Genomic DNA, 17,061 nt, shown 5'->3' with positions numbered 1-17,061 from the left:
CAACTCACTTAAAAAGAAAATAAATGAGACTGTATTAACTATAAACGCTTTACCACGTTTTTATGCCAAGTCTAGGTGTAGACATATAAAAGAGAACGAAGAAAAAAAAGTTAAAGTAAAGCTAGAGGATCCAATATTCTTCCACAAATCTAATACCTAAATATGAAATGTTAGGACGTGTTAAGACGTCGACGACGTTATAAAACATTAGTAGTTTTATTGTATGCCTGTAGTTTGTACGCCTTAGCTGAGCTGTTCATTAGTCGCTGATGATGTGGAGGTGTATGGAGCCTGGATCCGCGGCCTCCGATTGGCTGATGAGTCTGATGGGGGCGGGGTGAGGCGCTCTGTCACTGACACAGTGCTGGCGGAGAACGGCATTGCAGGTAAATCGGGACGCGTTTGTCAACACCATTTTTTTCCTGCTTTCATTAACATGTGCGAGAAATGAAGCGGACTCGATAAGAGACAGTAACGTTGCGTTGGTCCGAGTTTTTTTTTTTAGGGGAAAAAAGACGAACCTGGGCTGCGAAGACACATCGATTTGGCCAGAAGAAGCCCCCGTCGTGTCAAGGCTTTGTGGGAAGCACGCTTTTCTTCTCCGAGGAACTTCGAAAGCTGTGGGGTTTTTTTTTTTTTTTTTTTTTTAATCCTGAAACCCTATCTAACAAAGGATGAAATCTGTCAAAAGAGGTAAACTGAATTTTGTGTGAGTTTTTCCACTCTCAGTTAACGGTTCTTCCTAGTCGATGGGTATTGAAGTTGGAGTGAATGTTGATTTTATGAGGAATGTGGCTGGGTTTTTGTTGTTTGGAGTCAATGCGGCGTGTGTTTGTGTTTGAATGTGGACGGACGGCTAGCTGGCTAAGCTAACAGCCTGCCTCCGATCTGAGCATGGTGTCCATCTGCTGCTGCCCTAGAGAACAGTTGGAGGTGTTTTGAAGTAGCGAGTGTGAAGTCTTGATTAGTTTGTTTTATTTATTTTTCCAGCGTCCTTCATCGGTAAAGTAATACTCTTTTTTTTCTTTCTTTCTTTTTTTTAGCAGCTTAATAGTGTCGAGAAATCAGGTGGTGCTCCTTTTATGTCGTGTGAGTAATCTGACGTGCGGGTATTACACGTGATTGTGTAAAATACATTATACTTTGGTGTGTAGGCAGTGAAGTGAACTGGGGCAGCTAGCTAGTGAGAGTACATTTTGAATCAGTGGGGATTTCCAGTTTCGGGGGTTTGGGATATTTGTCTCTGTTGATAACGGTGACACATTGCCAGTGTTTGTTGAATATGCCCGGGGAAAGTTTGGCGTCACCAGCGGCCCGCGTGTAAATCTATAAACCGTTTGCTTTTCGCGAAGATATTAGATAATTATTGCCTCAGACATGTTGTTGAGGGTGACCCATTTCTCTGTACTCCCTTTGATGTGTGTGTGTGTGTGTGTGTGTGTGTGTGTGTGTGTGTGTGTGTGTGTGTGTGTTTGTTTAACAGCTCCAAATAAAGCGGTTTGACAGAACAGAGCCGTAACTCAATTCATCTCACCCGGCCACAAAAACGATAGTTCCTTTTATTTTATTTATCTCCGAGTCACAGGTTTTTAATCCGGAAAGTAACAGCTGTGTATGTGTGTGTGTGTGTGTGTGTGTGTGTGTGTGTGTGTCTGCACGTCAGCAAGGCTAGTTTGGAGTATTTGTCGTCGCCACAGGCAGCAGTTTCATTTTATTTCCAGTCACCGTTTGTTGATAATAAAGTGAGACTGATGCCTGTCTGTAACGGTCACATCAGTGTAGCTGCAGTTAGCTTTGCTGCATGTCCGAGGAGGGGGAGGGGGGTTGTCAGCTTTGGAAGGGTAAAGGAGCACTAAAACCCGTCCTTGCTCGAGATGGATACCACACACACACACACTAAAGCCCCTCACTACTTGAGATGGATAGCGCGCGCGCACACACACACACACACTCCTTTGTTGGGGAGGAACGCAGGAACTGCCACATTTCTGTCTGCTCCTGCGGGCTTCGGGTTTCACATAGAGAAACACAGGAGCCACACTAGCACATTTCTGCGCCATTGTTCTCCCACTAAACCTTTCTTTCACTGCTAATATTCAGCGTTTCAAAACGGAAAAAACCCCAGACACACACCGTAAAGCTACACGGGCATGTCGGTGCCTAGCTCACTGGTATTTTTATTCCGAAGTGCTAGTTAAAACATGCCCAGCAGTATTTGAAGTTTAGGTCAGTCTGTGGAGACCGTTTGCTCGACTTAGTGTTCGACGTCGACCGGGACATTTCCTAGCCAACAAGTAGACGAGAATTTACTGCGAGAATGTTGTTGTCGTACAAGCGGTTGGAGATGCTAATTTTACTCAGCTTTGTGTTTCCACACTTGAACGACTTTATTCAGTGAGTTAGTATCCCTGAGACCAAAAGTCTCTCAGATGTGTAGAAGAAAAAAACAAACAACCGAGCACTGTTGTATTGTATTGATGCAGACTTCTCGACCTTTTTAAATGAATTTTTATATATATATTTTAATTACATATATACTAGAGCCTAAAAGTGGACAGCTTTCTTGTTTTGCTTTGGAGTTTGGGAAAGTGTGGAAATGTTCAGCATGTTTGTAGCTTGTGTGGTGAATGGAGCAGAGAGGAAGCAGGGGGATGAAAGGGAGGAAATTAAAGAGAGGATAGATTCACTCCTACTCCTCTTCTCTTCTGAAGAGAACTTGCCTTGACTTAGCTAATCATTATCTCAGCCCTCAGGATGCCTGCTCCAGGCTTTTGTAAAAACCCTTATCTCGTACAATTCCGTACCAAACCTTGGGCTAGTTTGAAGTTTTTTCCGTTCAGTTTTATAGCCTAAATCGTTTCAGGAAATTTAGTCACACAAAAGGAAGCGTCGTAATCTACAGCGACGCTTCGGATTACGGAGTTGGGTGCGTTCCCATTTCTCATCTTAGATTTTCTTTTGGATTACGATTAAAGATAGCAGCGTGGAAACATTGCAGACTGTCTGAAACCATGTTTACGAAATACAAAGTGTTATTCAAGTTAACCAAGTACAGGCTGGAAACACGCTTTCCGGGTAGGGTTGCAAGATCCCCGATTCACTAGGAATCATCATTTTTGCCTTTGAATAGAGATCAGGATTCTTTGACCGATTTTGTAAAGTTTAACATGTAAGCTGTATTTATTCAGTTCTTGCATTACGGTTGCAGTGTGGTAGCTACATTTTCCTAGCAGCTGTTTGTGAATGACAGCTCATCTGCATTTTGAATGACCGATTTACTGCACATTTGTATGACAATAGCCCAGGCCTGAACAAAATACCTGCTATTTAATGCAACACTTAAAATAAGAGTAATGTGTCAGGAGCAGAATGAGGCATCCCAAAGTTAAAGGCGAACAAGCAATATTAAATTTGTCTGCTGATAGCATTTCATAAGCCACTTGTGTGTGTGTGTGTGTGTGTGTGTGTGTGTGTGTGTGTGTGTGTGTGTGTGTGTGTGTGTGAAAATAAGTCTTGATAAACACACCACCTAACGCATCACTGGCAGGTTTTGAGCGAGATGGGATGTGCAGCCATGACACGTTCGCACAGTTTATTTTACACTCTACCTATGACTTAGCTGTCTGGCATTGTCTCTCCCTCTTTTCCCCCCATGGACTCGCTGCACATCTGGTCTATGTGTGAAGTCATCTGGTACGACGTCTGTAGTCACTGGTCACAAAGTATACGGGTCAATTTTGCTGCTCTGTTTTTGTTATGGCTACTTGAGTACAAATACTGCAGAATCAGATCTGTACACGGACTTGCACCGAGTACCTTTTGTTGAGCAGTCCTGTTTCAGACTACTATATGTTTTGGGGTTCTCATACTTGAAGTATGAGCCTTCCTTTGCCAGTAAAGTGTGTTTTTAGAGCTTCATATTACCATGTTCTTGCTTTAAACGAATCACCACAAGCCATCCATCCATTGAAATGTAAAGCAGATCTGCTCCAAGGGAGGTCAGGCCTTTGTATGTAGATGTGAATTTGATTCACTTGTCTTGACATGATTCTTATGTAAAGTGTATGTTGTATATGTGTTACTTTTTTTTTTTTAAATGCAGAAAAATCAAACCCTTTCCCCTCTTTCCTAAGTCAGCACGTTTTTATGCCACATGATTATTTTAGACCAGTAATACCTACTGTTGCTTTGATTTCCGCAGTGTTTGAAGAGGAGCACAGTGGAGAGACGGAGTTTTCTGCCATGTCCGACAGTGATCCCTGTGAGGATGACTCTTACCCACTCAATCTTTCCACCGGTGCCCGTGGAGCTTCTGCCAAGCGTCGCCGCCGGGGGAACCTGCCTAAAGAGTCTGTTCAGATTCTGAGGAGCTGGCTATACGAGCATCGTTTTAATGCCTATCCTTCCGAGCAGGAGAAGCTTAGTTTGTCAGGACAGACTAATCTCTCCATCTCACAGGTGAGCTTTGTAATGTATTTCTCAAGGATCTTATCTTAGTCTTTATATATTTGTATTGGTATCTTCGTACATGTAGTTTTCACAATATTCCCAGTGTCCTTTATTATAATAAACAGATCAATAGGCATTTTAGCAAATATTACACACCCAGATCTATTTACAGAAACAGCCCATAAAAACATGGTGAGTGATCTCAGCCATGTTCTGTCTTTGATTGAGTCAGGAGCGGTGGTGTTGTCAGTGTGCAGGAATGCAGGCACTGAGGCCTTTGTATTGTGGCTTTGCATTTTCTTTTTTTTTTTCCCCCTCCAAACTCCATTACAGCCAGCTGTTTGAAAACCTGCAGTTTGCAGTCTGGGCACTGGAGGGTGCACACACATGCCCAAGACTCTGTATTTGATATGCAGTAAATGAGCTCTTTACAGAGTTGGTTATGAGCTGGTTGGACAACAAATCTAAATGATGGAATACTTTCATTGTCATAAGGACAACGGTAATGTGACAATGGCACAGGGGGAATGTGGATTGAATATGAAAGAAGTAGTCATTCATATTCCAGTGACGTCAAGCTGTCGAGTGAGATTTCACCTGTATTATGACCATGTTTGATGACTAAATGCAGGGTCGACATGCAAGTCTTGTAACTGTAAAATGTACAATGGAAATAAACATAAGTTTGCATTGGTCCTCAGTATCAGCACATACTTTAGTTTAGGTAGTTTCTTTGGGTCATCCTAGTTTGACATGGGAAGCTGTGAAAAACCTCTGTTAGAGGTGGGGCAAATTTATTATGTTTTCATGCTAGAATATGTTTTGTAATTTATGGTAAGTTAGACTTGCGGCATTTCATGCAGGGCATCGTGAAGTCATTCAATATATATTGCAATTACATTATCATTAAAACTAAAACAACTGGTATGGTCTTACCTTCCTAGTGATGCAATGAAAATCTCGACTTCAGTGTTCTGAGTCCTTGTTTTTAACTGGATCGAAAATAGACTAATATTCAAGTTAACAGATGTTGAGATTAGTCCAAATCGTTGTTTTTTAAACCTTCTGTTAGTTATTTATTGACTCACATGCTTTCCTGTGTGTGTGTATATATATATATATATATATATATATATATATATATATATATAAAATATAATATAATATAAATTTTTTTTTGATAAATTAATTATTTCCGTGTCCTTGGTACATGTGCGACACTGTAAATGTGATGCCTCATAACTTGTGTTTGAGTGATGTTATCTTTTGACCCATATGCCATTATGTTTTTGATGTCAGTGTAAGGGTGGGAGTATTCTTCAAAATTCCCTGTTTTGGAATTTTACCCTCATGTCACAGTTTGGCTGCAGTTTTTATGGAGTTCATAATTGTTCTCCTCATATTATCTGGTTTCTATGATGCCCCGGGGGGGAAAAACAAACCTGAATTTAACAGATCCGCGCAAGGAGGTGCCTCTATTTGCCGGTCAATTATTGTGCCTGCCAGTTCAGAAATCTCAGTCTCTGACTCAAGCATTTGTGTTTTATAACTAAGTAGGTCCACATGCGTATGTTCTTTGGGTGTAGAGTTGGAGGAAATTCTGAAGGGAGATGGTATATCGATGTAAATTGTCAGACAAAATTAACCGTCTATAACACTATCTATTTCAGATCTGTAACTGGTTTATTAATGCACGGCGACGGCTGCTCCCGGACCTGCTTCGGAAAGACGGGAAGGACCCGACTCAGTTCACGATCTCCCGCCGCGCCAGCAAATCAGACAGCCGGTCAGTGGGCTCCGCCTCCCCAGAACACTCCACCCCGCCACTGGTCCCCGCATCTCGCCCCTCTGTCATCCGCCCTGCCCCCACGTTGGACCTGAGCATGCTGGGTAATACAGCGACCGCCATCTTGACCGGGGCTGGCTGCTTAGTGGGATCAGGTTTAACAGGCCGAGATGGTGGTGTCCAGACCCTCATGCAGGTGGATACTCGCGGCCTGATCAAGAAAGAAAGTGTGAATGGACCTTCTAATCTAACTACTATTCCAGGCTCTTCATCCAGCAGCTCAAACCTGGGAACGATGAGTCCTACTGTGGTGCTTTTCAACACGCCGCCCCCTACACCCCCAGAACTCTGCCCACATGACTTCAGTGACCTCAAGCTGCTCGTAGATGCAGCTCTACAGAGAGCAGCAGAGCAGGAAAACCAGAGACAGAAGGAGCAGTCTTCAGCTAGAGTACCCAGTTCTGTTCCTGTATCTGCTTCAGCAACAGAAGCTCCAAGTCGAAACACAGAGCAGGAAAAGAGGCGTGAAAGCCTGAGCTCCGGCACCAAATCTGACTCTGCTCCGAGCCTACAGGAGAAGGCCGTCGTCCCTGTCTCTGTGCCCGTGTTAAATGCCTCTGCTTCTTCTCTTCCTGCCAGTAAAGCAGGCGTTAGCCTGCCAGTGGTCCCACATAGAGTTGCCGGAGCAGTAAATTTTCAGCCAAATGGTGTGTGGAGTGTGGTCAGACCAGCTAGCCCACCCCCAACCAGTGTCACACACACCTGGAGCTCCCAGCATACACTCCACGCTGTCAGAGAAGCAGTCAACTGAGAAAATTGAAATGACAGACATAGGCATTTATGAAGGACAAAAAAAAGCAACAGCTGAGACAAGGACATTCCACACAACCAAGACGAGAATGAAACACTCCTCTGCTGGGAGAAGACAGATACTCATGTGGCCAGCAATGTCATCGTCGCCTTGACAGTCTCCAGTTGTCATGGATGACGTGGAACATTTCACCTGACGGTTTGGATAACCCAAATAGGTCATACACTAAGTTTACCTTTTATTGACACAAAGGATGTGTTTTTAAAGCAGCAAGCCTTTTAAAACTTTTTTTTTTCTGTTGTTTTCACTACACAAGATTTATTTCTGGGCCTCTTTACCATTTCAGCCCAACAGCAGTTGAGAACCTTGATCAGGCTCAGCTTAAAAGGGAAGTAAATCTTCCATTTTTAAAAATCTTGAACATTTTCAGATCTGTCACAAACAGTGAACTTTCCACACCTGGAAAAGCCCTGGAGGAGTTGTGATGTTTCTCAGTGTTGCATATCTCACTGATGGGCGAGACATTTATGGTTTATTTGCTTTTAGGACTGCCGTTAGAAGTTACCCAAGTGGCCTTGCTCAGTTATTGCCTTAGATATTTGTTAAAGTAGGGGTAGGCGATATGGCAAAAACATCATATCACAATACTTGTTTACATGATACCTGATTCGGTTTAGCTGAAGTTCAATTTGAAACACTAGTGAAACAGCACGCCTACATTAATCTCCGAAGAGTGTTTTGTGATATGATGCAACATAAGATCTACCAGACTTTGATCTTGTTTTTGCCTATATGCTCCTGGCTTAGGGCTAGATAAGTAGACTATTATGTAGCATGGCTAACTAATTTTTGTATATGACTCTTGAATGCTCATTGTGAACCAGCATGCTAACATTGGATGCAAATGCTGGTGAGATAGATGCCAGTGTGCAGACAGGGGCTTGGACTTGATCCTGCTGAGTCTAGGAGGTTTTTTGTTTTTTTGTTTTTTTTTTTTTTCTTTGAAAACCCCTGGCATGCTGCAGACTTATTTGTTTGATACCTCATTCCAGTGGCCTGAAACCACTGCAAATGGGACCACGACTTCCAAATATCATCTTTCTTTTCTGTGTTTGTGTGGTCACTCATACATTCCTGCACTTTATTTCTAAGTCTCTATGTTGCCAGTACTTCAAAACCTTAATAGAAGCCTTTTTTTTTTTTTTTTTTTTTTTTTTTTTTTTTAAATTAAAAACATTTTTTAAATTTTTTTTAAATATGTACTCAATTTTTTTGGCCTCCTCGAGTGCAGTCTCTGTGTGGTTCGGTCTAAGGGTGAGGGCGAGGAGACAGACGGTTGGGGAAATTGATTGCACTGCAGAGCGCATAGCTCAGGCTGATGGTTCCTCTGCAGTGACATGGTGCGAGACGGCAGCAGAGCCGCCATTGATTTCCTGAGAGACGCTCCTTCCCATCACAGACTAGCTTTAACTTCTTTTACTGAAATAAATGTGGAGCGTTTTACGGCGCTTTAGGTCAAGCATTTCCAAATACGATATGCTGAATTTGTGTGTGTGAGCGTGTGGGTGTGTCTGAGACAGGGCAGATGGTGTGAGAGAGAGGGAGAGAGAGCGAGCAGGATGACGGTATATGTTAAATGGCTCGGTGTGGGGAAAGTGGAGAGGAGACACTATCAGTCTTATGTTTCCGATTCGCCAGTAGTGTTTTCATATCCTCATCAGCTCGTGCTGTTAGCTTGTTCTTGGATTCAAATTTTTCTGTCGAGCTGAGGAAAACATTTATTCTACAAAGCACCTTTCACAATGCTGGTATAAAATGGGTGCACAGCTGTGTTCACTGTAGTAAAGTTGAGTATAATAGCCTTGTTGACATGGTATCAATTTCAGCAGGACCGTGTGCCTATGAATGTGAAAGATCGCTGTATTAAGGGTGCTGGCAATTCTTTTTAGTTTAAGCTTTGGAGCATTATAAGAGGGGTCTTTTTTTTCTTTTCTTTTTTTTTTTTTTTTTTTAAATCATGTTTTAGTTCCTCATGTTTTTTTATTAATGTTATTATAATCTTGTCACACCATTTATATGTTACGGTCCACATTTCTTTCCATGCCCAAGTTCCATGAAGCGGTCATTTCTCTTTTTGTTTTTCAATGTTTAAAACGTTGTAGCTTTGTGCCTGAATGAGTTGTAGTCACTGTATTCAATGCACACCATCCTAGTTTACCTCCAGTGGTGCCATTTGTCTTCTACCCCCCTCCCCCCGTCGTTTTATATCCGCTAACTTATGTATTTGTGAAAATGCTGACATTTTGCAAACATCTAATGTAATGAGCTACCGTGTTATTGTCTGGTTGAATGACGGTTCTGTTTAAGGAAGGTGGCCTCTAATCAGTGCTCTGTATCCTGTTTTGGAGGGCAGCCCTTATTTTCTGTAGTATTGTAACAGTCTCTATGTATTCTCATTATTTCATTTTTTTATTTTATTTTATTTTTTTTATCCGCATTGTGTTCGCTCTCAGGTTAAGTCAGTCGTTCCTTTTTTTTAGCCTAGATTTTAGCCACTGGGGCGAAAACGGAGAGTATTAGAAATCAGTAATGTGCTTTAGACCAGTGTTTTGACATGTTTGTATGTAGCCCAGCTTAGGCTTTCTGGACATGAGCAGTTGGCATAATAATAAGAACAGTTTCAAAACCGGTGTACCACTACATGAAAAACCACTGTGAGCTTTCCGTTAGTTACTGGGTTCCTGGAACAACAATGGGTACTGGATGTATACGTATATTTTTCAGAGATGCTCTATTTTTTCACTTCTGTAGAATGACTGATGTTGATTATTCTAGATACCGTGTCTATTTAGTTGAGAAAGGGTCTTGTAGATATAAAGCGCATGTTTTATCGGGTCTGGTTTTTATGTATATTAAATGTGTAGCGCTCTCTCTGTCTCTCTATATATGACCAAATACTTTTAAGATGGATATGAATAGTATTTGTTTCTTACATTTTCCTATCAGTGTATCAAGTTTAAAAAAAAAAAAAAAAAAAAATGTTTGGACAGTAAACTTGGCATTTGTGCCTTACCTGAGAACAAGAGAATCTTCACAGCTTTTCTAGAAATCTTTGGACTAGTCTGTGCAATATCTGCCTTAAACTTGTGATGTGTCCTCCTTCTTTTTGTATATTTCAGAGAAATAAAGTACAATTTTCATATACGTTGAATGTATGTGTGCTTATTACTGTGTTTGAGAGGAGTTAATGGTGGGGGGAGCATAAATATCACCAGCGGCTCCGTAATAAACAAGAATTGTGCCAAATGATTTATAATAAGGAATCAAATTTTATTGAATAATATAAGGAAAGTAACTGTCTCCCAATAAAAGATGATCATTTAAAACGTTGATGTGATGCAAGGGTTGCTCATTGGTCCCAAAATGACAGTGTGATATGTTTTTTAAAAGAAAAAAAAGCATGCTGAAAGTTAAGAAACAAATTGGGTGATGTTACAATCCAACTCCCAAAAGTATTTTCTTCAATTTCCCTACAATTATGCTTTAAAAAAAAAAAATTTTATATATATATATACACACACACACACACACACACACACACACACACACACACACACACACACACACACACACACACACACAGGTCCATATGCCTTTTATGTTTATAGTTAGGGGTTCAAACACTCTTTTTAACACACTCTTCATATTTGACCCAAAAATCCCTTGTTGGAAAACTTGGCCAAAAATGCTTGATTTTGCTGCAGCTTTTTTCAAAATTTGTGATGCAACTTGCAGTGGAATTTTTTTGTGCAGTTTTGCAGGAAATTGTTTTACATGGTCTTGCACAGTGATGGTAAATGAGACCTTTTTAGCTGTACTCGTGTTTGAGGTACGTGAATCAAAGAGGGCTTGGACTGAATGAGTGTTGTGATGACGTTATATGACACATCTTGGCTCAGATCTTTGGTAATCTTGAAAAATTGCAAGCTCCTCTGCGTATTAGTTTGCTTGTATATTTTGCGTTAATTTCTGAAATCACGAAATCCTGGAGGGACTGAAAAAGAAACTGACACTGGAGACTTCTTCCAAAAATGCTACATAACGGTCTTATTTTTGTGCATCTTAATGTCATTACAGGCAATGCTTAAACAAGCTATTACTTCATTTAATAAAAATTGGTGTTCTGTAAAGAATGCACTCTTGTGAAGCATAAACCCTGGACAGGTGTTTTGGAAATCGGTTGGGGGCATAAAATGTGGAAACTAAGCAGACATATTTAGCTTTTGGTCACCATAAAAAGAGCTCCAATATTCCCTGAAAAAAATAAATGCCACAATTTTTTCTAAACAAGTCCGTGTTTTTCTCAGTTGAATCTGTTACAGTGGTTTCCTCCTGAACTATGAAACAATCTTTTCAAAAGTGTAAGCCTTTTTGCTGAGACATTTACATTTGCTATGCCTTCATATTAGCTGAACTTCTTCACAGTAACCAAGTGAAACTATTGAGCGTCTGCAGAAACAAACAAGGACACAGTTCCGTGCACTATATAATTCTTTAACACACATGAGCATGTGGAGAGAAGAAAAAAAAAAAAAAAAAAACGAGGTATACAATTATAACAATTTAATCTTAAGTGCAAGCATCCTATAATAAAAAAGGACTCATTTTTGTACTGTCGTGTGGTTATACTGTAACGCAATTGTGTTTTGTGTGCTTTTTACTTTATAATAATGCGTCATTTGTTTCTCTCATGTTCTCCCTTTATGGACACGTTATTTTCGTAAGTAAAATGCACTCTGCTGCCAGGTTGAAAGTCTCTCTAAGGCTTTACATGTCATCCTTGTCCTTAGCCCCGTGTTTGAGGATGCGAGTGAATTCGGCATAGTTGAAGTTGCCTTTCTTGTCAATGGGAGCCTCACGGAATAACTCGTCCACTTCCTCATCAGTAAAGCGATCTCCCATAGTGGTCAACAGCTCTCTCAGGTGATCTTCATGAATCACACCTGCCCAGGGGAAGGGAAGGCATTAGCCTCGCAGCGGGAGAACACTTCAGCATAGGTGTGATGATATTGTAAAACATGTTCAGGGACCTAGTAAGTTACTCTAAATATGTTCTAAAGTATACATTATAATCCTTCCATAAAATGTGTACTATAAGTATTTTACTTAGAAATAAATAAATGATCAACACAAATAGTTTTTTTTAAAGAAATTATATGTAATATAAAAGGTAAGATAAATACAAATCATTCCAGGTAATTAGATTCAATTCAATTTCAATCAGAATACTGTACAGGTTGCTTTTATACATACATGCATCCTCATATAAATATAAATACACATACACAGTGGGGGAAATAAGTATTAAACGCATCAACAACATAAGAATTCACAACATTAAAGTCCACAAATAAAGTTGTGTGTAATAAAGTGGAATTTTCCTTTTAAAGATAATAAATAAATAAACCCTCTGGAGTGTCTGTGTGGTTTTGCTGCCTTTTTCTTCTTCTTTTTTTCTTTCTTTTTTGCGCAGATTTACTGAATCCCAGAAACTGTATCTGCTAAATTATATAATTATATTCTCGACCTTTCCTGATTTTTGTAAAGGTTATAAAACACAGTATTTGGCTCACCGGATCCCTCCTCGTCAAAGCAGGCAAAGGCATTCCTGATCACATCCTCAGGGTCTGTTCCATTCAGACGTTCTCCGAACATGGTGAGGAACATAGTGAAGTTGATGGGACCTGGAGCTTCGCTCATCATGCCCTCCAGGTAGTCATCGGACGGGTTCTTACCTGCACACGCACACGAGACAAAAGCAAGGCATGCAAAATGGTCTATTTATTGAGCATAATCCTGACAAATGTTTTGATCCCACAACCAAGTAAAAATGTAGTAATTGCTTTTGTAAGTGTGTGTGTGTGTGTGTGTGTGTGTGTGTATATGTGTATATAATATAAATATATATATATATATATATATATATATATATATATATATATATATATATATATATATATATATATATATATATATATATATATGTGTGTGTGTGTGTGTGTGTGTGTAAATATATAATTCTTTCACTGTCACATACCCAAGGAGGCTAACATGTCATGTAGATCCTCCTTGTCAATGAATCCATCCCTGTTCTGGTCAATCATATTGAAGGCCTCCTTGAACTCCTGGATCTGGGACTGGTCGAACATAGCAAACACGTTAGAGGTGGCCCTCTGTGGCCTCTTCTTTGTGGACTTCCCCTTGGCTCGTTTGCTGGACATGATGGTGGCTGACTGAACCTGGGGATGAGGTAAAGCTGTAACAGACAGTGTAAAGTCAAATGCTGGAGCGTCTACTTGTTTCTAAGTGTACACTTATTAAAAGTTATCACTAAGCATATGTAGTTATTAAAGAATAAAATCCACCCTGAACGACTTGCATTTTAACATATGATCTTCAGTGTTGCCCAAGATTTATTTTTTAAACTCTGTTAACTTCTTTCATTGACATATTGGTCCATTTTCACCTTGGTTAAAGATTTCCTACATTACCCTGAATGCCATTTGACTGCCTGCTGATAGTGGTACCTGAGAATTAGCCCTCACTTCACGTCTACCTAAAGAGCCAGAAAATGGTGCGTGAGAAAAGAAGCTCTTGCCCTTTTTTTTTTTGGGTGACAATATAAAGGGATAATGTTTGAGGTTGTTAAAATTATTCTTCTATTAAACACTACCATAACTGAGTCCCTCTGTGACTTCTGCATGGCACACAACCACCGAAATCCCACAACAAAAACCAGAGCATCGACCAAGACATCATCACCAAAATCATTTAGCACATCTCATATATTTCAAAATAAAGGGTGGAGGTTTCCTTTAATGGCACAATTTTCAGTATTGGGTTTATGATTGATGGGATCACGAGAAAGGAAACATAAGGCTGGTGTCATCCTGTCACGCTGAGACTTCTGGTTGTCTCTGATTGCAGTCTCATGTAGCTGTAGCATAATACAAAACCCAGGAAAGTTGTCATGCAGCCACAGTTCTTGCCCACATTTGAGGCAGTTAAGATGCCTGTTATTTCTTCAAGCATGTAACCAGGCCAAGCCTGCTCTGTGTGGCACTGTGTGTGTATGCATGCAGGTAATCCAGTAACTATATGCTTGAATTCACTTGAGCAGAGAAGCTATATTGTTTTCCCCCCTCTTTCCTCAGTAAAGACACACCCTGGTTCAAAGCTCAGTTTCCCTTTGTATATTAACTAGCCAGAATATTTAAAAAGAAAATTATGGTTGGTTTGGTTTTGTGTGCCTGCTTGTTCTTGTCTTACTCTACATATGACTGTTCCACTATATTTGGGTTGAGTGTTAGCAATCCACCCTTACAGGAAGCCTGAGAGAAGCAAAAGACTAAAAAAAAAAAAAAAAAAAATTCCCTGCCTACCTACATTAGTCATTATATACTCATTCCTCTAACCACGTATTACACAGTCACACTCTCTACCTCTCTCAAAACTACAATGCTCCTTTGCATCTTCTGAATTCTCTTCCCTCTCCCCAGTGAAGCCTCATTTCCTGTGTGAATTTCAGTCCAAGGATCGTGTTTCAGCTTCATGCGACAAAAATAACTTCTCGCCGAATCAATACTGCAACAGCATGCACAGAGAAACACTGCCTTTCAGGGTTGCTGTTTTGTGCTGTAACCTGTAATGAAGTGCAGTTCGTGTTGTTTTCATTCTACCAGATTAGAGTCTGTCCTAATACCACTGCGATGTCCTTGTTTTAATTTGGGTAGTGTCAGGCACAGCTGATCCATCAATGACGCATAATATAAAAGAGAAGCCTGTGAGCTACACACAGGATAATGCAGTGACTAGCACACTGTGGATACCGTCATTTCTTTTTATGCTGGTGAGCATCAGATCAATAAGATCAGCAAATCCTTAGCTATTTGTATTTTCATAGGCATTAACAATTAAAATTAACACAATATGGTTCAAACTAGGAATCATGCGTGCACTTTCCTTTCTAAACATTCACGAACAGCCTTCATCAGATAAAGTGTCTCTGTCTATCAGCTGATGAATAAAAGAAGCAAATCCATCTAAATGCCAAGTGGATATAAGCCTTACATGATGTGCAAAATTTCCTGAAGTATTCACAACTGACTGTTTAAAAGATTATAGTGGTAGCAGCTGCAAACTGTTGCTTTGCAACAACTGCTTTTTAAATCCCAAGTGTCTGCTCTCTTAAAAATAGACTCCCCATGACGCTTGTTTTTCCTATCAAAATGTGTGGACTATTTTTTTTAAATATCATGACACAATCCAGCTCAGTGCATATGCCAATTTGTTGGCGAGTGTGTGTGTGTGTGTGTGTGTGTGTGTGTGTGTGTGTGTGTGTGTGTGAGAGAGAGAAGAGATCTCACATGAAACTGCAAATAATCACACTTAAAATAAGTTTATCTGTATAAAATATCTATATCCTTTTTAATTTTACACATTCACACTAACCCTATGAAGACCTCCACAGCTGCTAAAGATTGCACTTAGCTCTTTCATATAAAAGCTCCTAGTCTATTATTACAAACTTAGACAAAATTCTAAAATTATACAGTATGTGTATATAAACGACTCCACTTCGCCAGTATAATACTGAATTAGCTAATGCTTCATTTTTGTCAGTAGATGCTCCAAAACTTTTCTTGTATTTTCTTTAGAGTTAATACATGTTTTTGTTCTGGGGAAATTGCTCCTTCGCTCTCTTCTTTCAATCCCAGGCCTCTCCACGTAGTCTTACAATACACAAGACCACTTTTGTCTTAACCTCTGACCCCAGATGACAGGAGCAAGATTAGGAAAAACATACTTCAGGCTACACACAGAACACACTGTGGGTTACAGCCAAATACCAAATACCATACAATGGCACTAAAAACAAACATCTTCACAGTAGGAGTCAGACAGTCAGGAATCCATCAGTCAAGTTAAAAGCATATTTTGGGAACAGCTGTGTCTTTAAGCACTGCAGATTTTATTACTGATAACTGTTTAATAGTCTCACTACATCTTAAATGTTATCATTACCAGTATATTACTGTTACTAACAATCCCACACTCTTACTCTTGTAGGCTGGGACACACATTCACTAAGTAGAGTATTAGTTACAGAGGCAAAAACTCCTGCCTCACTCTAGACACCACATTTCAGTTCAGAACTGTTATGCTGTAACTGTAACTGACCCCAGACCAGCTTTCTCTTTGTACATAACAGAACGTACGTCAACATCTCCATTGATTCACTACAGCCAACAGCAGCGACAAATAGTGCAGAGCAGTGCATACTAAAGCCCAACACTACTGAACACAGCTTTTCCTATCTTGTATTATCCTGTATTAACAAAACTACAACAACAACAAAAAAAAAACACTCTCCCTGCTCACCTTGGCTTCAGGTGATGAAGTGAACGGCCGACTAAACTTTGTCTGTGGGAGAGAGGGATGGAGGCAGTTACTCTGTACAAAAGTTTGTTTAAAGCATCAGTTTAGAAATTCACCCCTCCCATTTCTCTCCTGGCCAATCAGGAGTCCTGGATTACTCACAAGGGGCATGGCCCAAGCAGGGATTTTTCCATATAAGGGAAAAGAATGTGCAGCTGCAGCCTGCCCCTTGGCCTGAACTCTGCAGAATGGGATACTCACAGGAATGGGGCCGAAATGACAGAAACACTGATAAGGAAGGCTGCCTTATTTAGAAAAAACATATGTGTGTGTGTGTGTGGGAAGGTTTACATAGGATGATATGATATGATACTAACAGTTACATACTACAGTTTATACCACAGAACCACACAGCTGCCATAGGCAGTGAAACACTCCTTAAAAAGGCAGAGGCAGTACATATAAGCATTAATGTATGGAAGCAATTCTATGCCTTTTTTCATTAATCCATACATCCCTTACCTTGGTGAAGCCCAGTAATGCTTTCATGTGTGTTTTCTTTTTTTTGCATCTTTTT

The 17,061-nt window shown here is 40.2% G+C and overlaps 2 protein-coding genes across 3 annotated transcripts; one reads left to right on the top strand and one right to left on the bottom strand.

Annotated features, from left to right (window-relative positions):
* The first annotated feature begins 404 nt into the window (after nucleotides 1-404).
* Nucleotides 405-10,250, top strand: LOC108271527 (homeobox protein TGIF2). Its single transcript, XM_017479156.3, has 3 exons — nucleotides 405-693; nucleotides 4,202-4,458; nucleotides 6,120-10,250. The coding sequence occupies exons 1-3, from the start codon at nucleotides 675-677 to the stop codon at nucleotides 7,044-7,046; spliced, it is 1,203 nt and encodes a 400-aa protein (XP_017334645.1). The 5' UTR covers nucleotides 405-674; the 3' UTR covers nucleotides 7,047-10,250.
* Nucleotides 10,251-10,355: 105 nt separating this feature from the next.
* Nucleotides 10,356-16,602, bottom strand: myl9b (myosin, light chain 9b, regulatory). 2 transcript variants are annotated; one of them, XM_017479077.3, is made up of 4 exons: nucleotides 16,488-16,602; nucleotides 13,144-13,345; nucleotides 12,680-12,841; nucleotides 10,356-12,049 (listed from the first exon to the last, which is right to left on the bottom strand). In XM_017479077.3, exons 2-4 carry the CDS (start codon nucleotides 13,325-13,327, stop codon nucleotides 11,874-11,876), a joined length of 522 nt encoding a protein of 173 aa, XP_017334566.1. In that variant the 5' UTR covers nucleotides 13,328-13,345; nucleotides 16,488-16,602; the 3' UTR covers nucleotides 10,356-11,873.
* Nucleotides 16,603-17,061: the final 459 nt, after the last annotated feature.

Source organism: Ictalurus punctatus, chromosome 11 (assembly GCF_001660625.3).
Source record: "Ictalurus punctatus breed USDA103 chromosome 11, Coco_2.0, whole genome shotgun sequence".
In the NCBI taxonomy this organism is placed as follows: domain Eukaryota; kingdom Metazoa; phylum Chordata; class Actinopteri; order Siluriformes; family Ictaluridae; genus Ictalurus; species Ictalurus punctatus.
This window is presented reverse-complemented; position numbering and strand designations above follow the sequence as displayed.

Bases quoted from the DNA above. Each gene is read 5' to 3' on its own strand.
- myl9b (XM_017479077.3), bottom strand. From the start codon at position 13,327: ATGTCCAGCAAACGAGCCAAGGGGAAGTCCACAAAGAAGAGGCCACAG. The intron at 12,842-13,143 runs GTATGTGACAGT...GTGCGTGTGCAG, and splicing joins TGACATGTTAGCCTCCTTGG to GTAAGAACCCGTCCGATGAC. The intron at 12,050-12,679 runs GTGAGCCAAATA...TCCCCTGGGCAG, and splicing joins CTTTGACGAGGAGGGATCCG to GTGTGATTCATGAAGATCAC.
- LOC108271527 (XM_017479156.3), top strand. The intron at 4,459-6,119 runs GTGAGCTTTGTA...TATCTATTTCAG, and splicing joins CTAATCTCTCCATCTCACAG to ATCTGTAACTGGTTTATTAA.